Here is a 21,519-nt window from a genome sequence, read left to right as displayed (position 1 = left end):
ATCTGAGAGGTGTGTCTGTGTGTGATGGGGCAGGGCATGTGGGGGTGGAGATTACTAGTAGAGGACCTTGTATGTCACTGAAAGATTATTGGCTTTTCTGAGTGATACAGGTAGGTCTTGAGCAGAGGAATGACATGAACCAACTTATAAGTAAAAGGACCATTCTCACAGTCTGTGTTAATAAAAGACTTTGGGGTCAAGGGCAGAAGCAAGGGAGACCAGTTGAAAATGAGGCTACTAGTCCAGACAAAAGATGACTGGCATGCCCTATGTGGTAGTGGGGAACAGGGTGAAGAGTGGTCTGATATATGAACATTATAAGGAACACCTACTATCATCAGCTCATTTGACTCTCAAAACAACCCTTGAAGGAAGTTTCACCTTCTTCAGCTTAGAGATGAGGGAACTGTGGCCCAGAGAAGTGAAGTGACTTGCTCGAGACAACACGCTTTGGAAGGGGACAAGTTAATGCCCTGTCTTTGTTTTTTTTCTAGTCCCATTTCTGCAGACAGACTAGGGTTCTTCCCCTCTACTCAATGGGTACAGCTGGTGGGTACATCCACAGCGGCCAGACTAACAAACTGATGCCCAATCATCCTGGATTAATGAAATAAGAGAGGGGATAGACTCGGCATCTATTAAATTCTTCTAGAGAACCAATTCTAGGGCCAACCAAACGAAATCCTTGCATAGCCTTAGGAGGGTCAGACGAGATCTAGAATGTGACCCGGCTGACAGACTCACAATGTATCCCAAAGGAAGAGTGGAGATGCCTGAGGAACAACAGTGACATCTGAGGCCAGCCAGTGTGGTGTGAGACACTCCTAACAAAAACAGGGCCTTGGGGAAGATCACAATAATAGTAATGCCCTCATACCTGGGGGATGAGTTAGTTTTCAAAATGATCCCATATCCCTGTTTCCATCTGATCCTTTTCACACTCCTGTGAAAAGACCAGGTCGATATCACCATCTCCATTTTGTACACGAAGAACATGAAGATGTGAGAGGTGAGGCGATTTACCCAAATCTCAAGGCAAGGATCAACTTTCAGCTCTACCTCTACCTCAGAGCTCCTCAGACTCCACTTTGCTGCCTTGCTGGGGTTAGGGGTGGGGGAAGGGCATCCCAGGCTTCTTCTCCTATCTCAGCCTTCCTGAAAACTCTCCTCTGAGGTCACTTCTTTCCACTGCAGGCCTTGCTAATGGAGTCTTCTTATTCTTGCACACCCCATACATCCCCGGGCTTGGGGAGGCCAAGCTGGGGAGGCAGCATTTTCCTGTCTCCCCATTGCACTTTTAGGCCATCCTTCTGTGAAAGCTCATGTTCTTCAGAGGCCAAACATGTACCTGACCATTTGCTCTTCCTGATCACTTCCATCTGTAGGTCTCTGGGTTTCTACCCCTTGTAAATGAAGGCTTTTTGGTACTTAGCCCATTGCCTTCTGTTCCACCCCAATTCCGGCCCTAATCCTTGGAGGCAATCCAGTCAAGCACCTTGCCTCCTACAGTAACTTTCACCTCTGCTGTACTTCAAATACCTACTGCCAAGGCTACTGTCTGGTTCTTGCCATCACTTGCAACAAACCTACTTCAGAATTTTAAATACTTTTTGACTCCAGCCTCCTGTCTGTCCAACTCTCTTGGGACTTATGTCCACTATAATCATTATATCACAAAGATCTTCAGCACATCCAACTTAGTTTCTCCCATCCTTCAGCCTCCTTTCAGCTTTGCCTGTCCGCCCTGCCAGCTCCAGAGCTGATGATCTAAACTACTCTCCCTCCAGTTCCAACGATTCCTTTATTATGCACTCCTGCTACCTGCCCCCTCTTCTCCTTCCAGCTCAACATAAAACCTTAATTCTCAAACTGTGGTTTCTTACCTCACATCTAGGTTTCTAAGAACCACAGAAGAAAACCACAGTTTTTGCAAAACGGCAACTAATCTCCAAGCATAGCTGGGCCTTTGTGTTTCCTGCAAATCATTCTCTTCCCATTGATCCAGTTCCTCCTGTCTTCTTTAGGACCAATCTTTCAGAACTCTTAAGCCCTTCCCCACTCTGTCCTCCATTCACTCATGGCCAAGTCAATCTTCCCTCCAGTCTCAGAGGACAAGGTGTGCCTCCTTCTGGTTTAAGACTGATCCGTCTGTCTGAGCTCTTGATCCCTAATCCCTCCTACCACCCTCAAGGCCTTACTTTCTCCTCTTGCCTGTATTTTTAATTTCTTCTTCTTGGAGGGCTCAAATTATCTGCTGATAAACATGCCCAGCTGCTCCCACTCTAGACCTTTTCAAGGTTATCATCTTTCTTCTCATCAAACTCTCCTTCATATCCCCACTCACTATAATCTGCCCTCACCACTCTCCACCACCAATGATGCTGTTCTTGCTAAGATCACCAATTACCTACTAATCACCACATCCAGTAGATATTTCTCAGTCCTATTATTTTCCAAACCTTTGTTGTGCTGTGCTTTCCTTAAAACACTCTCTGTACTCCTGGCCACCACAATATCAAATTCTGTTTTTCTATTTCACCACTCCCTTGGTGGGATCCTCTTCCTGTTCCCATCTCCTAAACTTGTTGGTCCCCAGGACTCCATCTTTGATCAACTGTTCTTTTCATTCTATACATACTCCTGGGAAGTGGATGTTATTTACCCTACAGATTCAGCTACCATCTGTATGTTGATGACTCCCAATTACTTATCTTCAGCTCAGTGCTCTTCCCTGAGAATCAGACTTGTATAGCCACCACCTGCTGGATATCGCCTAGATGACCCATGGGCCCCCTACCCTTCTTTCTCTTCTAGGTACCACCATCTATCTATCCAGCCACCCCACCTAGAAACTTTGCAGACTTCCCATTCCCTTCTTCCTCACGATCCTCAAATCTGACTGAATTTAACTCATGAATAGTTTTCAAATCTATTCTCTCTTTTATAAACTTCTACCACAGCCTAATCCAGGCCTTTATCACTTTTGGTCCGGCCCATGCTAGTAACCATATAACTGCTCTCTCTAGTCCTGTCTTCCCTCAAATACATCCTCAACTCAGTAGTCAATGATCTACTGAAAACACAAAACTTTTTAGGGCTTGCCTCTAATTAAAAGCCTTCAAAGCTTCGCATTGCCTGTAAGAGCAACTCCAACCTCTTTAAAGCATTTACGGTTCTCTATGCTATAACCCCTGACCTTTTCTCTTTGAAGTCCCAGTATTACTTTTTGTTTCAGCAACAGCAAACGGCATGTAGTTCCTGGTACAATCTGTGCCAGTTCTTATCTCTTTGCCCTTGTTCATGCTGTACTCTCTTCCTGGAAAGCTCTCTCTCCCTTGCTATTCCTGATATGGTCGTTCAAACAGTCACCCTTTCAAGTCTCAGACAGGGCAGCATTTCCTCAAGGAAGCTGCCCCTGGACACCTAGCTTGTGTTAGGTGTCCCTTTGTGCAGTTTTAATACCATCAAAGCATATCCCTATAACTTCATTCAAGATGCTGTTCTATAATTATCTGTTTGTCTCTCCCACAAGACTTTGAGCTCCTCGAGGACAAATGTGATTGAGTTTCGCATCCCCATGATGCAATATAGATGATGTTCAAATAAATGGCTAATGAAGAAATGAATTAATCCTTCCCCGTCCCTTTGGCTCTAGGTCTTCAGCTCTTAGTGTCTATTATTCTCAAGCCAACTCCAGAACTTCAGTTGCCTCTCAGGTAACTAGCTAGGCACAATAGGAAGCTCAGATCCCAGTCCAACAACCAGGCAGAGAACAACAGAGCTAAGTAATTTCTGGCTTCCAGAGCTCAGGAAAGAAAGAGTAAAGGAGGGCAGGAGAGCCAGAACTCTGATAAGCTTACCCCTGGAGCACAGCCTACGCACAGCTGAGGCAGTGCTCAGTGGGAGGCCATAGGATGGAAGCAAAGGCCGGTACCCAGGGGTTCGAAGATTTTGGGAGGTGCTGACAAGGTTGGTGGGGTTCAAGGTGGAGTCCATTGAGTCTGAGTGTGGTTCCAAAGACCGGGCTAGACTATTCCCCAAGACAAAGGTTTCACCTGGAAAAGAGTAAAACCAGAGTTAGAGCAGGGACTAGCTTGGAAGGATTGCCAGGGTGTTGGCTCCCAGGTACCTGTTTGGATGGAGCAAAAGGCAGCAAAATACAAAGCCCTGAGCTGGGTCTCAGGAGGCCTGTGTACCAGTCATGGCTCTGGCTCTCACTAGATAGTCTTAGTCAAGCCCAATGCCATTCTTTGGACTTGGATCTCCTTAGAGACTCTTCCTCTTAAACTAGATGGTCTTTGAGATTTCTTCTGGTCTGGATGTCTTATGCTTTTTCTGGATAAGGAGAACCTTTAAACACAGCTATTCTAGGAAAAGTTTGCTTATATAGTGAAGTTTGGGGATAGTACTACCTGCCTCACATGAGCTAACAGATGTGAAGAATAAGTATGACGACAATGCCTAGGGCTCACCAGATGCGGATGCAAATCAGTTAAGTGTCTCTTCCTCTCAGCAATGCTAAGGATGGTAACTGAGATCTGGATTGTGAGTTGAGGGGTCTGAAAATCTGGACTGGTGGCACCTGGACTAGGCAAGATCATCAATCTTATCCTAATGAGATGCAGTGGGAAAATGAAGCACCCAAGTTGAGTCCATTGAGTCTGAGTGCGGTTCCAAAGACCGGGCTAGACTATTCCCCAAGACAAAGGTTTCTGGGAGGTCTTAGTCTGCTTACAGCTGATCCACGAGGCCTTGACTGCCTTTGGGAGGTAGAAAACTTCAGGGTAGAAAACTGTTGTGTTCCACAGAGGGAGACCAAGTGAGTAGGGCTCTGGGTTTCATCCCAGTTTCTATCAAAACAGCTCTGGTTTTAACATTTATATACCAGAGTTTCATATAATCTTACCTTTGCAAAAAAGGAGTTCTACTTCTAAAAACAAACTTTGACACCGTTGGCCCGGAGATCAGAGGTTGGAGTTGGAAAACTTGAGTTTTAATTCTAGCACAATAATTAGTCAATGATCACTACTTTTCCCCCGCCCTGGGATTCAGTTTGCTTATCTATAAAATGAAGATGAAAATCCTTAACCTCATAATGTAAACTGAAGTTGCTGCTGATATGCTGGAGACATGAGAACAATCGGCATGAGAGAAAGCTCATTCATTCACTCAACAAAAATTTGTTGAGTACCCTTTGAATATAAGCCATTATGCTAGGTATGGGGTATGCAGAGGTAAACAGACAGATAAGGACCCTGCCCTTATGCATTTATTTTTAGTAAGAGGCAGATCTTTTCTGAGTATTGCATTGCAAGGCTGACCTTAAAAACTAGAGTTCTCAGTGGAGGGAATGGTGGTGAGGCAAAGGAAAACCTTGGGACTGTATAGTCTGCAGAAAAGTCAGGGAAGACAAAGACTCTAAAGGCAGTGATGGGAAGGGAGGAGGGCTGGACGTAGATCTGTTCTTTTGGAAGGCAGAGAGTAGAACAAGGGGCAGGAGATATAAGAAGATTTCAGCTCAAAAAGAGGCATTTTAGCAATCAGAAGTGTCCAACAGTGAAATCAACTGCCAAAGGCGATAGTGAACAACCTGTCATTAAGATTATTTAAGCAGAAGTCAGACAATCATCCTCATCTGTTGGACTAGAGAGCAGATTGTCTCTAGAGCACTTTATACTTCTGAGATTCAAGGATGCTGTGTTCACAACCATGCTCTCCCCTTCCTGGGGTGAACTGAATGACCAAGAACTAGAGCCATGTATCTAAGAAAATTCTTACATCAATATGGGACCGAGAGACTAACACAGTTCCTGAAATGCTTAAGCCTGTTTTATGCTAAAAAAAATTCCCTCTCTGAACCACATCCTCTACTACCTTTTCATTCAACAAATGTTATTAAATACTTAGTATGTGAGAATGAGAATAGTGTAAAAGATAGATATTGTTCTTGCCCTCATAGAATATTTAATTTAGTGGGGAGGATGACAAAAAAAAATTTAGAAATGATTGTAATTATTACTAAGGAAAGAAATAGGGTATTAAGATAAAAAATAACAGGGGGACCTTTTTTAGTTGAGGAGACTCTGAGAAGTCTTCCTAACAACTTGATATTTAAATTGTGGTCTGAAGAAGCATCTAAATGAAGGCGCGCCAGACAACGTGCTTGGTTTTAGGGTTCAGTGGAAGCCCTCAATGAATCCTAAGCATTATCTAAGCAGTCAATCACTAAGAAAAACTTCAAAAGATAGGAATATGGTCCAGGATCCAGGATGCCACCCACCCCACATGCAAAGAATTCTATGGGAAGGCTAAGTAACTGACTTGGTTTGGGTGAAATCTAACCATGGGAAAGGATTTGCTATAGGTTCCCTGGTGCAATGGCTAGGAGCTGCTGCCTGGTAGCATAAAGAAAGACTCTGAGGTAGAAACAGATTGCAATATTTAGGGAAATGGGGAAAAACAGTGTAGCTAAAGTGTACAAAACAAAGAGAAAAGTTTGGAGAGATAGGCAGGAACCAAATCATGCAGAACACTGAAAACCAAAGTAAGACATCTGGATTTTATTATAAGTGCATTAAAATGCTACTAAAGAGTTTTAGTGGACAAGTATCATAATCTAATTACACTTTGAGAAGACCATTTGGGCTATTAAGTAGAAAATGGACCAAGAGAGGTACTAAGGTGATGGGTAGGCCAGAAAGGATCTCTCAGGCCAGGAGAGAGAGAATGATGGAGAAGGCTGTAGAGATGATAAGATGTACATGGATTCAAGATACATTTTAGATTTCCACTGCCAGCTAAGGTAGAGTAGATATACCATACTGCTTAAAACAACTAAACAAAAGACAAAATATATGAAATAACAGTTTTCAGACATTACACATCATGTAGTACAGAACAGTGATTCCTGAAAGGGAAACAAATGTTGTGAGTCCTAGGCTTGCTCCCAGCTTCCTGTCTGGAGAGAGTTTCTGGGCCACAGTACAGAGAGGGGCAGATTGGACAGAGCCCAGTGATCCCCCTGAGTTGAGGTGATGGAGCTGAGAGTCCAGACAGGCCAAGGCAGCTGAATTCACAAGCAAGAGCTTGTGATTATAATTATATTTCATATGTTCAGGAAGGCAGAGAAAATACCGAGTATGTAAAGCAAAGACAATGAAGATGTAAAGCAAAGACTCATATTGAACCTCTAGAAATAACATAATGTCTGAGATGAAAAATACGTGGGATGGATTAAAAATAGATTAGACACTGTAAATGAAAAGATCAACTGACTTAAAAATAGTTTTAGAATTTATCAAAAATAACCACACACACACACACACACACACACACATACAGGCTGAAAGATTTATTTTAAAAAAGCATCAGTAATCTGTGGGACTGTGGGAAAACTTCAAGAGGATTAATATATGTCTAACCTGTAAGGAGCGGTGACAGAAAATATATATAAAGGATGACAGAAAAAATTCAGAGTTGATGAAAAATATAAACCTACATATCCAAGAAGCTCAGTGAACCCCAAGCACAAGAGGCATAAAGAAAATCTCACCAAGCACAGCATAATCAAATTGCTTAAAACCAACAATAAACTGAAAAACTTAAAAAGCATTCATGGGAAAAAGACACGTACAAGAGACCAAAGATAAGAATTATAGCAGACATCATCAGAAACAATGCGAACCAGAAGACAATGGAGCAACAACTTTGAAGTGTCAAACAAAGGTCAACCAAGAATTCTAAATTCAACAAAAGTATATTTCAAAAACAAAGGCAACTCCCCCCCCCCAAACCTCTTCAGAGATACAAAAACTGAAAGAACTCACTCCAATAAACCATAAGAAATGTTAAAGAAAGTCCTTCAGGCAGAGAGATGATGACATAATTGGTTTCACACAAAAGAATGAATAATACCAGAAATGGTAGCATAAGAGAGTAAATACAAAAGAACTGTTTCTTACTTAAAAAAAATCTTTACAATATGATTACCTATTTAAAGTAAAATAATAATAATGTACAGTGGGATTTATAATGTATGTAAAAGTATGTGTAACAATAAATAGCACAAAGGCCAACAAGAAATGAAAGAATACTATTGTAAGGTTCTTATACTATATGTAAAAGTGATACGATTATTATTGTAGATTGTGATATATAAAAAATGTAAATGTATAAAATAAACTAAAGCAATCACTAAAATAATAAAACAAAGACTCATAGCTTGTAAGCTAACAAAGGAAATAGAAAAAAAAACTGGATTAATCCATAGAAGAGCAGAAAAAAGAGAAAAAGAGGAACACAGATGGAACAAATCTCTCCATCCACGGCTTTTGTCTTTGTTCTTTGAGTTGCTAAAAGTATAGATCTGGGATAGATGGTTCATTCATTTAGATAATTAGAGTAATGGTGCTTTTAGTTATGAAAGACAAGGCCTGGGTATTGTGCAGCAAGGGAAAGCTGAGACAAAAGGAAACAAAATTATTTTGGACCATAAATTAATTTTGAGTTGCCTGCTGATGACTTAAAAAGGAGGAGGTGTGGGATGGAGGGAACAGAGAAATCAAAGGAGAAAGAGAATCCTCCAAAACTAGAGTGGGCCCCAGAAAAGGCAGCAGGCTGAGGCTTAAGGTGAAAGAAGACAGTAAAGATAATTATTATAATAGCTGATAAAAATTAAAATAAAACAAAATGTTAAATTGCTTCTTGTTCTTTGTGATAATTCTTCTTCCTTCCACTCTTCAAACTTAAGTACAAGTCTATTACACTAAACAACCTTGTGTTAGTTTTTCCTGAAATGAAAGATGAGGTACTAACTCGGGCAAAGGACTGTATGGAAAGAGCATCAGCTATGGGAGCTGAAGGGGAAAGAAGAGATTAAGAACTGAGTCAGAAGCAGGAATTCACAGCTAGAAGTGGCACTACCAGGAAAATGTAACCTTATTCTGGGTTACATGGGATGGTAGTTCATTTTATTTCATTTAGATTTGGATATCAAAGGAGAGGAAAATCCCCGAATCTAGAAGGACTTGCAGAGTTCTACAAAAATCTTCAACTAGTTTCCCTGCCTACTATCTTGCTCCATTCCAATCATCCTCCCACACAGGTCCTGAGCTTTCTAACACACAAATCTGATTACGTTACTTTCCTGGCTTTAAATATTTCAATGGTTCCTCAGTGCTCAATGATATATTTTAAAGTTTATAACATGGTCAGCTAGACCTTCATAACTGGGCCTCTGCCAACCACTTCAGCCTCATCTCTCACGTTCCTCTTCTACTTTATATTCCAGCTATACTAGACATTCGGTTCTGAATGTCTGAAACAGGTCATGCGCCCTCTTGCCCTTCACATTCTCACACGCTACTTTGTCAGTGGGAAAAGTCTTCATTTCCTGTCTCTGCCTCCTTGGGTCTGTGGCATTTTCATCTGATTATCTTACTCCTTCAGGTCCAAGCTTAGATGTCTTTTTTTTTTTTTTCCCCTGGAAAATTTGTAGGGAAAAGGGCTCCAATAAGCACCTAGTTAACAGAGGTGGCACCTTTGGATGTCAAACTAGCAGAAATATGTAACCAAGCAGAGGGGAGGGGGTGATAAACACGAGATCCAAAGGGCAAACCAGAAGACAGCCCTTGTCCAGATCAAACTCTTTGGCAGATGTTTGGGTAATTGATCAGAAAAGTGCAGGAAATGATAAATGATCAGAGGTGGAGCAAAGGGTCAGAAAGGCAGGTATGTAGGCAGGCAGAAAAGATAAGTGAGGGAGCGCAGAGGAGTCAGAAATCTAGGCAATGCTCTGACTCGTCTGGGCATAGTTAAAATGCACATTTCAGGGAAGCGAATAGAAACTAGGGCGAGAGCAGCCAAGCTGCTGAGCACCCACTATGAGAAACAGAGGTGAGAGAGCACAGGAAGGTGCAGAGAGTTGCTGAATCTGTTGAAAATGAGGGAAGGGGAGCGGGGCAGCCAATGGTGAAATGTGATCACCCTGGTATTGGTCTCCTTCTTGGTGAGACAGAAGAGTGGCTAAAGCTTGCTTCCTCTTATCTGGTAGTTGAATCTGAGAGATGCAAACTGGAATTGAATTCCCAGGAAAGGTCATGCCCCCAGTCCCAAATTACCTTTGATTGCAGGCCCATGATGTGTACCCCAACCAATCTCTGCATGCTGCTACCGGTATGTTTCTCTTAGTTCTTAATGATGATATTCCATTTAGGAATTCAGAGCTGCCATTTATTTTTTTAAGAAATCTGTCTTTAGACTAGCAGCTACGCTCATGGACATGCTTCCTCCTCTTATGTGCCTGTTCTTCCAGAATCCCACGTAGGCTTAATTTTCATTACTAAAGTGCAGCTTAGAGCTCCTGAATGCCAATAGCTGGGGATATTTAACAGCCTGCCTTTGCGCCAACTTCACATGCCCGGCCCAGACTTCCAGTGGAACATTCTAATTATAAGTAAGAAAGCTTTTTTCTATTCTTAGAGATTCTGATGCTGAAAGAAAGCAATCTAGAGCAGATCAGGTGAGAAAAAAATCAGTGAAGGGTCACAGATATGTCTGTAGGGACCAGATGGTCTGGCCCCCACAAGCTGTATTTGAAATTCAGGTTATCTTTTTGCAAGTTACTTAGGCAATGCTCATTTGGGTGCAAAAATATAGAGGGGGGGGTGGTGGTGGCGGGGGGCTGGGTGAGTAGTCACTTCCCTGAGCACATTCTTCAGATGTGGCACTTTTATTAAAAGCGGTTCTGTTTAAGACAATAATAAAAAGACTACAGGGAAGACAGTGTGGGAACAAGACTTGTGTAGAAGGTCAGAAGGGGGCACCTCTAAGATTTACGCTCCCCTATCAACAGCCCTGACACTGAGAGCACCACCTCTGGATTCCTCCTGCCAGGACAAGGTCCACAGGACTCCTTTAAAGAGCCGTCCTCCCTCTCTCGACAACGACCTACCTCGCTATGTTTAGGGCCGAGCTTTCCTTCCCTCCCTGTCGTCTGTGTCCTGGGCTCCAGATTAGAGATGCCGTTCCATTCACTCTTTAACCTCTCTCGGAAGTGCTTAGTCACTGATCCGGCCACGTGGCATCCGCTTTCCCGTTGTGGGTCTGGTATGTTAACTAAGAAGTTATTTTTCCAGCCTAGTTAGAAACAGCAGGAACTTGAATTGACTTGCTAGACTGGCAGTGCTGGAGGAGTTAGGGCCACGTGCCAAAGGAAAGAGTGGATGGCCAATCACCAGGGAGCAAATTTCTCAATCTGTAGCTTGAGACTAAACCCTCCTGCTGGCAAGGGAGATCTATGTTAGGCCTTTGCTGCCAGATTCACACTGGGGGATGTACTGTGACTTCGCAGTGGCTCCACATGCAGTTTGGAGCTCAGAAGAATTCTGAACCATCTTTTTCTAGGGTTAAAAATCCAGAAGAAAGGAGGTTAATCCTAGAGAAAGGGGACAAAATCCTGAAGAGAGAGTACAGATGAGAAGAGACCAAAGAGTCCCACACGTGGAAAAAGTAAGAACAGAAAACCAGACCTCTGGATAGTAGGTGCCAGGCTAGCAGATCTGACGGCTGGCACTCACTGGTGCTGCTGCTAGTCCTGCCCCCTTCCTTAGCCCAGGCCCCATCCCAGCTCCTACCTGGTAGGTACCTTTCGTGGTTGTGGCTGTACTCTGTGGTGTTGAGTGACAAGTGAGTTTGTGTAAAGGGCTGGTTGCCAAACAGATTGTCACTGCGAAGGTTGTGGCAGAGTTTCTCTAGGAAGCGGAGGACGTAGGTGATGCTGTTGACTGCCGGGAGGTTGAGGGTGTGCTGTTCCCGGTCAAACACGGCTGTGGAGTGAAGTAAACAGGGCTGAGCACGTTAGCTGGGCAGTTCAGTGCAGCTCTGGGCAGGAGGAGTCCAGCCCATGGCTTGCCTCAGGCTTACCTGGTTACACAAAGGCAATCAGTGCCCAGGTTTCCTCCCTCCCTCCCCTCTGGGTTTGATTTTTGCCTCCAACTACAAAGAGCTTGCAATAATGGGAGTGGCGAGGCCAAGTCTGTTGTACCCGGGGCTCTGGAATGATTTTACTCAACCTGTGAAAACAACTGTGAACATAATTCTATCTGCTTCATCAGTTGGCTGGGCCTCGCCCAGGAAATCTGTTCATTTAGGGTGCTATTTCCATAAGAACTGCCCAAGAACAGAGGAGCTGGGAAGAAGAGGAGAATACAGCCATTGCCAGCAATGGTTTGGGTGCACAATGCAATCTTTATAAGGGCATTGGAATTTTGGCAACATTTGGGACTATGCCATGTTTGGTTTTATTTTACTCCCTATCTACTTCTATTCAAAAAGTATCTGCATAATCCTTAAAAAGCAAGGGCCTCTGCATTTGTCTCTGAGAGCAGAAACAAAATGGGGGGATAGGTGATTCTCAGGAACCAATCTGGGGGCAGAAGAACACCAGAGGAGGTATAGGTGACAGCAACTAGAGAGAGGCAGTAAAGGCCAGGTCCCTGCAGACTGCTGCTGCACAGGAGCCAAGGAGAGAGAGGGAGTGGCCTCAGCCTCAGAAGGAAAGGAAGGCTTGATTTCCTGCGCAGTTCTCAGCCTTCTATTAAAATTCCGTCCCTGCCTGTCCCATCCTCCACCTGTCCAATCACTCCCTTGTCCAGGCTTCCACATCACCCTGCACATATTTCTCTACTGTAACACCCCTCACAGTTAGCTGTGAGATATTCTTCCTTTTCTACCAAGGCAGAGCTGAGCCTTCATCCTCCTTTCTCTTCCTCTCCCAGCCAGCGTCTGTTTGGCAATAACCTCTGACATATAGTGAAGGCACGACGAGTGTTTACAAAAGAATACAGTTGGATTATTTATAGGGTTTTCCATGTCAACTGCTTCCTGAGGCTGCGTATTGCAACTTGTCAGAAGGAAGGGGCAGGAGATTATGGAGTAGCACACAGTTAACACTGAAAGGCTTTAGGTCAAGTCTTCATGGGTTTGGTGGGTAAAAAAAAAAAGGGGTTTGGACTTAGGAAAACTGAAACAGAACTGAGACACACCAGAAAAAGTGAACATTCTCAGTGAGAACACCACCACCACCAAGAAACACTGTGTAGTTGACTCAGACTCACATAGCAGGAAAGAAAGAGGAAATGACTCCTCCCACTCTGCCCTGGGGTTCAACTTTCTTGTATTAGGGCTGACTGGGGACTGGAAAGCTAAGGAGTCAAAAGACTCTCAAAAGGAGTACAAGGTTCCCTGACGCCAGGTGGGAGGCCGTGGCAGTCTGGGTAAACTGTCCTTTGCATATAATACAGCCCCCATCTTGATTCTATTTTCTGGCATGCCTTTAAAGCAACATACTCATATTTTCTGTATGGAGAGGTGAAGCAGGCAGACTGGAGAGGAGTCTGTTTAGAGGCTCAGTTAAGCAGAGTCCGTGCGGGTATTCCATTTGGCAAAGGGTTGCATAAGACTGAGAGAGACTCAAGGAATTGAAAATGAGGACTCTCTGAGGAAAGGAACACCTTCGCACTTCTCCAGTGCCTACGGGTGTGAGGTGGGAACCAGGATACCTTGTCAGAAATCAGCCAGCTGAGAAGGCCTGGCCCTGTGGCTAGGAGGCCGGATCAGCCCAAGGGAGCTTACCTGAGATAACCTCGCCACTGTGGCCCTGTTTGAGGAAGCTGAAGACAGTTTTCTGGTGATAAGCACAGTCAATGCAAGCCTGGACAGCCTGCTGCAATACCACGGAGGCGCGGGCCGGCCCAAAATGGTCAGGGAGCTGCTGGACCTTCTTCTTGTCTAAGTGGGGGCCTGTGCTGCCGTTCTTGTTCAAGTAAATACAAACTGCAGGAGACAAAGAATTAAAGAAGCTTACAGAGTACTTGGGGTAGAGAAGTTGGAGAATAGTTCTTTTTCCTTCTTTTGTACCCTGGACTCTGGTCCTGAGCAGGATTCCCAGCTGCTAAGCTGGTGATACATCGTGGGAGGGGGTAGAGGGTGGCTGTGCCCAGCTGCTGCCAGCCCAAATTGCATGACCAAAGGCTCTGGGAACAAAGCCTGCTGGAGGAACAGCTCAGACCAAAAGCCAAGGCGTAGCAGAACTTGTACTTTGTCTTCTGTGCACTGAAAAGAAAATTAAAACAATTTCCCAGATATATGAACTTTCATTTTTTGTACTTGGTTGCCTCACATATTCTTTGTGTAGCTTACCTTATATATCCAAGGAGTTGCAGGGCCATGGCTATATTAGGAAGAGAGAGAGAGAGAGAGGAGAAGAGGGGAGAGAAGAGAGGAGAGGAGAGGGGGTGGGGGGAGGGGAGGGGAGAGAGAGAGAGAGAGAGAGAGAGAGAGAGAGAGAGCGCGCGCGCACGTGTGTGTGTGTGTGTGTGTCTGGCCTTGGACTTACAATGGCCTCTCCACTGGTCACTTGTCTTGCTTTCTGTTCTGGGCCTTGAAGGCCTTTTGTTATTTCTACATCAACACTCAGGCCCCAAAAAAGTAGCAAAAATAGAAAAAAAAATGGAACAAAGGAAAACATGAAAAGGGCTTGAGGGTCCCATCTAGATAGTTGTTTGTTTCAGGAGTTTCTCCTGTCAAGATAGCTAGGTACTGTCCTAAGTACAACCCTCCACCGGGCACTGTGATGGGGTAGGGGATAGGTGGGTATAGAAAAAAGAGGTGGTCCTAAACAGAATTGCTTTCTTGGTCTCTGGAGAGGACTCATAGCAGCCTGCTCAGCTATGACATTCTCCTTGCCAATCTGCCTTCTAGGCTTTGACCTGAGTAGGGGGTACTCTCCTTTTTCACACTGTCATGGCTCACTAACTAAAAAGGTAGGAGGGCAAAAATTCTCTTTTGCTATTAAAGGCAAAAAAGATAAGAGCAACAGTTGTGTGGGCTGTGGATGGACTGCTGTCCTCCTTGGGCCTCAGGCTTACCATGTTACTGGTAAAATGCGGGAGCTGAGCCAGATGCTCTCTGAGGACTTTCCTACTTTTATCATTCTAATTCTAAGGGGAAGCAAGTAACACTATACCACTTTCTAAGGTGAGAAGAAAATGGAAAACAAACAGAGAGGCAGAATGTGCAAGATGACAGGTGAAAAAGAGAGAAAGGAAAAAAGAAAGGGTAAACAAGATTAACTGAAATAAACATTTAACTCTGTTTTCTCCTAAAACCCACAAAAAGGAGCCAGATAACAAGAGAGGAGACAACATAAAATTTTGGAAGCTGGAAAGCAGACTGGCAAAGTAACAACTAACTTAGCAGACCTAAGAAAGCTGAATCCTTAACCAAGAATGGGGAATGATGACAACTAAACTGTTTCACCTAATAATGCACAAAAGACCCAAGAATGGGCAGGTGCCTCTGGAGGTGAGTGTAAAGGTATACCTAATAATCAAAGGACTGGTTGAAGCCTATTAAGAAATAGGATTTCAATATCAAAATATGATTCGTTTGCTGAAAAATGCAAGAACTCACAGAGATAAGATTAATGAAAATAAATGAAAACATTATAAGTTCATACCAGCTTAGACATAATAGCCCTAAATGAAAATCAACCCAAATGTCCATCAACAAGAGAACAGATATATACATTGTGGTATATTCATTTATTGGAATACCACTTGGCAGTAAAAATGAACTACTGATAAGGTGCTTCTCACAAACATTATTTTGAGGGAAAGAAACTAGATAGGAAAGAGTACATATGGTATGTTTCCATTTATATTAAATTCAAGAACAGGAAAATCTATAAGGTAACTTCTGGGGCAGGGTCAGGGGAAGGTTTGGGTAGAAATGACTTTCATATTGATTGAGGTAGTTACATGGGTGCTTACAGTGACTAAAAGCATCAAACTGTACACTTAAGACTTGTATATTTCACTGTATGTAAACTTTACCTAATTAAAACACACAAAACGGAAAAAAAAAATATAACCGGTCTAGCAATGTTTAAAAAAATAAATTCTACATGGATTAAAGGGTGAAATATAAAAGGCAAACTATTAACCCTTAGAAGAATGTGGCAATTTTAAAACATGGCCCCCAAATTCTTTGATATCCCTTTCATCGATCTCTGTGATACTTGGCCAATAGTCTATGGTGGAAACGACACTGTGCCAGTTTCTGGGTCCAAGGCTTAAGAAGCTGGCAGTTTCCACTTCCTGTTTCTTGGGACATTCACTTTTTGAACCCAACTACCATGTGTGAGGAGGCAAAACCACCCTGTGGTGAGGTCTATGTGGAGAGAAACCAGAACCAATATGTCAGCATCCTCCACTCCTAGTCGGGCCACTACAGCTGATATTGCATGGAACAGAGACAAGCTGTTGCCACCTAACTCTGCCGACATTGTTGTTTTCAGCCATTGAGTTTTGTGGTACTTTGTTACATAACAAAAGGTTATTGGAACAGATTGTAGAACCAAAAATAGAGTGCTGCAGTAACAGAAGCCTGACACACAAGGCACTGAGTTTGGAAAAGGGCAGCAAAAAGAAGCATAAAGGGCCACAAAAAGGGTGTTGAGGAAGCTGTCAGTAAGGGCTTAAAGGAAAGTGAGGAAATTCTTAATGGAAGATGGATGACAGGGGACTCTTGTTAGGTAGTGATGGAAAGTTTGACAATACTGTCACTTGAAGTAACATGGAAATAGAAAATGTACCTGATGAACTCCATGAAATAGCTAAGGTGATTTCTAGACAAAGTAATGAAAGTACCATCTGGCTTCTTCTCACTGCCTATGATAAAAATGCAAGATGAAAGGGATGAGCTTAAAAAATAACAAATATAAAACATAAAGAATCCAAGGATTTGCAGTGTTCAAAAACAAAACTGCTTCTCATACCTGTCTCGCCATAAGGCAGGTAATCCTGAATTAAGAAAGAGTCAAATCCAGAAGGGGACAATAAAATCTCGTTAAGATGTCAGAATGATTTAAGACTATGCTCCATAGACTCTTTCAGACCAAAGGCCCTCTAAGAATCTTATGGACACATCTCTCAGATTCTCTCTCTTAAACAAAAGAACTTTTAAGAATCTTACGGGCATTGTCTCATAGTGGCTATATAGGGAGCCCAAACTAGAGAAAGGCTTACTTTTAAAAGATTTGTGTTTGTAGCTTTTGTCTAATGAGGTAAATCCCAATAGTATTCATAGAAAACTCATTGAAGTTCTAAGAGAATCATTCTGGGGGAAGCATTGCCAGCTAAGACTAAAAGGTACAAAATAAAAAGAATCTTTTAGACCTCAACCTTTCACAGGTAGGAAGAAGACCAAGAAGGCAATCTGTTTTCTTATGTTAAGGAAATGATGATTCAGAGGACAAAACCAAGAGTAATGAAAAACAACTCCCAGAAAATACTATTGGATCTAATTAAATTGGCAACATATGCCCAGCTGGATATCAGAATTTTTATAGACCAGTGATGACTGCTTTGTGCTTCTAGTCTTTCTACCCTTTGAACAGGTGTATCTATGTTATCATATGCCAGTCTCACCACTGTATGTTGGATGTGTGGAGAGCAGACAACATATTTCTTTAGTTCACAGGTCTTTAGATTGAGAACTTCATTCAAGGAACTATATCTGATAAAGTGCACCTGAAACATCTCATTTGCACCTGGATATGATTTAGATGATGAAATCCTACATTTGAAGCCTGATGTTGTAAAGGGATAAGACTTTTAATGGGAAATCCTACAAGGAGAAAAATAAATATTCCAAGTATAAAAAATGTAAATCATTTATGTCCAGAGAGTAGACTAATATTCCCTTTCTCTTGAGTCTGGGCTCTGTGACTACTCGATCAATAGAATATGGTGGAAATGATGCTATGCTTATTTTGGAATCAAACCTTAAAAAAATAATAACCTTCACTTTCCTGTCTCTTGGGACACTTGCTTTCAGAATCCAGTCACCATGGTATGAGGAAGGCTGAGCTATCCTTTGGAGAGGTCCATGTAGAGAAGAAACAGCACCAATTTTGCTAGCCACGTGAATAAACCATGTTGGAAGTAGATCCTCCAGCTGCAGTTGAGCCAACTGATGCCACGTGGAAGAGAGATGAGCTGTCTTAATTTTAAAATAGTTGAATATATTGATATTACCTTTTTCAGGTATATAAAAGATGTTATATAGGAGGATGCAGTTATGTGCCTTTTCTGTAATAGTTTATGCTTATTGTCTTGCTTTAAAAATCCTTCCCAATCTTAAGGCCAGAAAGATATTTTTGTATACTGTCATGTTTTGGCTTTCTACTGCATCTATGAAATCAGAATTGGAAGTTGTAAAAAAATTTTGGAAAAGGGTCCAGCATGTAAAAGAGCTTGGAAGTACCTACTCCATTCTAACAATAAATAAGAAGCAGAACAAAATGAAAAATCAACAACTCATTTTAGGTCCATCAGAGAAGTGAGGTCACAGGGCAAACTGCTGCCCCTCAAATTTAGAGAGGTAGATGAATACAGAAAATGACAATTTGCTATAGCAGAAACTCAGGAGAGGAAACCTCAATAGGAACCCGTGCTAAGGTAAGGAAATCTAAACTGTAATTGATGAATTGCTGGAAATTCAGTGTGGACAACTCCGAGAGTTCCAAGCTTCAGGGAGACCCAGTCACAAGGGGTCCTCATACTTTTATGAGTTTTACTTCCAGGAGCTTGGCAATGTCCTCACAGTGAATATCAGAGAAAAATTCCCTCATACAACCAGCAAGAGCAGGGGTAAAGGAACCATTTTGAAATACAACAGAGAATTCTGTTTTTCTTAACAAGGTCTGCCCTCAGGAGAAACTATTTTACCAGAGCTTAATTTGCTGGGGTTTGATCAGATCCTAACCTACCTGGGGAAAGTGCAATACCCATCTCCAGACCCCTCCAGCCATCCTGTTCCACCTAAAGGGGTTGAGAGAACTAAGAAGCAATTGTGAAGTTAAAAGTCTAGGGTCACAGGCTCACCAAAAGACTGAGACCTACTTGTAAGACTTCAGAATACTTCTCCTCCCCTTCCACCTCACTATTACATCATTAAAGACCTATTTACAAAAATTCCTTTTACCCAGTACATTGCATATGGCTTTCAAAAAATAAAAAGTCACACGGTATATTAAAAGGCAAAAAATGAAGTTTGAAGAGCACGCATAAGAACCAGACTCAGACATGGCAGGGATATTGAAATTATTTGATGGGGAATTTAAAACAACTATGACGGATATGCTAAGGCGTCTAATGGATAAATGAGACAGCATACAAAATAGGCCATGTATGCAGAGAGATGGAAATTCTAAGAAAGAATAAAAAAGAAATTTTAGAGATAAAAAGCACTATCACAGAAATGGAGAACACCTTTGATGAGCTCATTAGTTGATTAGACATGGCCAAGTAAAGAATCGTTGAGTTTGAGGATATCTCAATAGAAACTTCCAAAACTGAAAAGCAAAGAGAAAATAGACTGACTCTCCCCTCACCAAACCCCCCACCAAAAAAAACAACAACCCAAAACAGACTATCCAAGAACTGTGGGACAACTGCAAAGGGTATAACATACACACACATAATGGGAATACCAAAATGAGAAAAGAACAAAAAAAATATCTGAAGCAATGATGACAGAGATTTCTCCCAGTTAATGTCAGGCACCAAAGCACAGATCTAGGAAGGCAAGAGAACACAAAGCAAGATAAATGCCTCCCACCCCAAATGACACCTAGGCATATTATATTCCAAATGCAGAAAATCAAGGATTAAAAAAAAAATCTCGGTAAAACCCCCTCACCTTGCCTATAGAGGAGCAACAATAAAATTACATCCTTAGAAAACATGTGAGCAAGAAGAATGGAGTGAAATATTTAAAGTGTTGAGAGAAAACACCTACCAACCTAGATTTCTGTACTCTGAAAAATTATCCTTCAAAAATGAAGAAATAAAGACTTTCTCAGACAAAGAAAAATTGAAGGAGTCTGATGCTAGATCTTCCTCGAAAGAAATGTTAAACATGTTCTTTAGAGAAAAGGAAAATAATATAGGTCAGAAACTTGGGTATACATAAAAAAAGAGCATTAGAGAAGGAATAAGTGAAGGCAAAATAAAAACTTATTTTTCTTAACTGATCTAACAAATAAAAGTTTGTTCAAAATAAAAATAACAACAATATATTTGACTATGTATGCTTATGTGTGTGTGTATATGTGTGTATATATATGCTTATGTATACTTATGAGTAAGTGAAATGAAAGACATCAATCATATAAGGGAAAGGAAGGAGGAATTAGGATTATTTTGTTATGTCTGTGAAGTGGTATAGTGTTATTTGAAAGTAAAGTAGACTTGAATTAGTTATAAATGTATATTTCAAACTCTGGCATAATCCTAAACATTTTTTTAAAAAGTATAATTGATATGGTAAAAAAGGAGAAAAAAATGGAATCATATAAAATGCTCAATTAAAACCACAAAAGGCAGAAAAAGAGTGGAAGACAAAAACAGGAATAAAGAACAAGGGTAAAAAACAGAAAATTGTAACAAATATGGTAGCTATTTATCCAATTATATCAATAATCACTTTAAATGTCAATGGTCTGAATACACCAATTAAAAAATAGAGATTCTCAAAGTGGATCAAAAAATAAGATCAACTAACTGTATGTAGTTATAAGAAACCCACTTTAAAAACAAAGACACGTCTAGATTAAAAGTAAAGGGACAGAGAAAGATATACCATGCTAACACTAATTAAAAGAAAGTGGGAGTAGCTCTGTTAATTTCAGACTGCAGATTTTGGAGCAAGGAAAGTTACTGCAGATAGAGGCATTAAGTAATAATATAGAGGTCAATTATATAAGAAGACATAACAACCCTTACTGCATAGGCACCTAACCACAGAGTATCAAAATATGGGAGGAAAAAACTGATAGAACTGCAAGGAGAAATAAATGAATCCACTCTTATAGTTGGAGACTGCAACATCCCTCTAGCAGAAATGAACAGATCCAGCAAGCAGAACATCAGTAAGAACACTGTTAAACTCAATAGTGCCATCAATCGACTGGATATAATTGATATCTATAGACTACTTCATTCATCAACAGTAAAACATGCATTCTCTCAAGCTCACGTGAAACATTCACCAAGACAGACAACCTTCTGGGCCATAGGACAACATTCTGGGCCACACCTTCAATTAAAAACAGTAGAAATCATACCATGTCTGCTCTTAGACCACAATGGGATTAAACAAGAAATCATAGGTAAAAAAACAAGAAAGATAGGTAAAAAAAAATCCCCAAATAACTGAGGATTAAACAACACACTTCTGAATAACCTATGGGTTAAAAAAATAAATTTCAAGAGAAATTAAAAAATTTTTTTTGAAAAAAAATATTTTGAACTAAATGAAAATAAAAATACAACTTATCAAAATTTGTAGGATGCAGCAAAAGCAGTGGATAGAAGGAAATTTATCGCACTGAATGTATATATTAGAAAAGAAGATCTAATATCTAAGCTTCTATTTTGGGAAACTAGAAAAAGA

The 21,519-nt window shown here is 41.5% G+C and overlaps 1 protein-coding gene and 1 long non-coding RNA gene across 18 annotated transcripts in view; one reads left to right on the top strand and one right to left on the bottom strand.

Annotated features, from left to right (window-relative positions):
- SCMH1 (Scm polycomb group protein homolog 1) overlaps positions 1-21,519 on the bottom strand; it is a 120,855-nt gene that overhangs the window by 5,489 nt on the left and 93,847 nt on the right. For 12 of the 17 annotated variants that reach the window (XM_023521973.1, XM_023521977.1, XM_023521976.1 and 9 more), the window contains 3 exons: positions 13,633-13,833; positions 11,634-11,825; positions 3,861-4,055 (listed from right to left, as the gene is read on the bottom strand). In XM_023521973.1, the coding sequence (XP_023377741.1) occupies positions 3,861-4,055; positions 11,634-11,825; positions 13,633-13,833 (588 nt within the window). Of the gene's footprint in view, positions 1-3,860; positions 4,056-4,645; positions 4,714-9,414; positions 10,224-10,949; positions 11,137-11,633; positions 11,826-13,632; positions 13,834-21,519 lie in introns of those variants that run through there. The other 5 variants (XR_002776770.1, XR_002776771.1, XM_023521982.1 and 2 more) reach the window with 4 other exon arrangements.
- Positions 11,144-20,062, top strand: LOC111730644. Its single transcript, XR_002776772.1, has 3 exons — positions 11,144-11,508; positions 15,178-15,363; positions 17,899-20,062. It is a non-coding gene; the product is annotated as an uncharacterized LOC111730644 (long non-coding RNA).

Source organism: Pteropus vampyrus, unplaced genomic scaffold (assembly GCF_000151845.1).
Source record: "Pteropus vampyrus isolate Shadow unplaced genomic scaffold, Pvam_2.0 Scaffold326, whole genome shotgun sequence".
NCBI lineage: Eukaryota > Metazoa > Chordata > Mammalia > Chiroptera > Pteropodidae > Pteropus > Pteropus vampyrus.
Note: the sequence above shows the minus strand (reverse complement) of the source record. Positions and strands in the feature narration are given on the sequence as shown.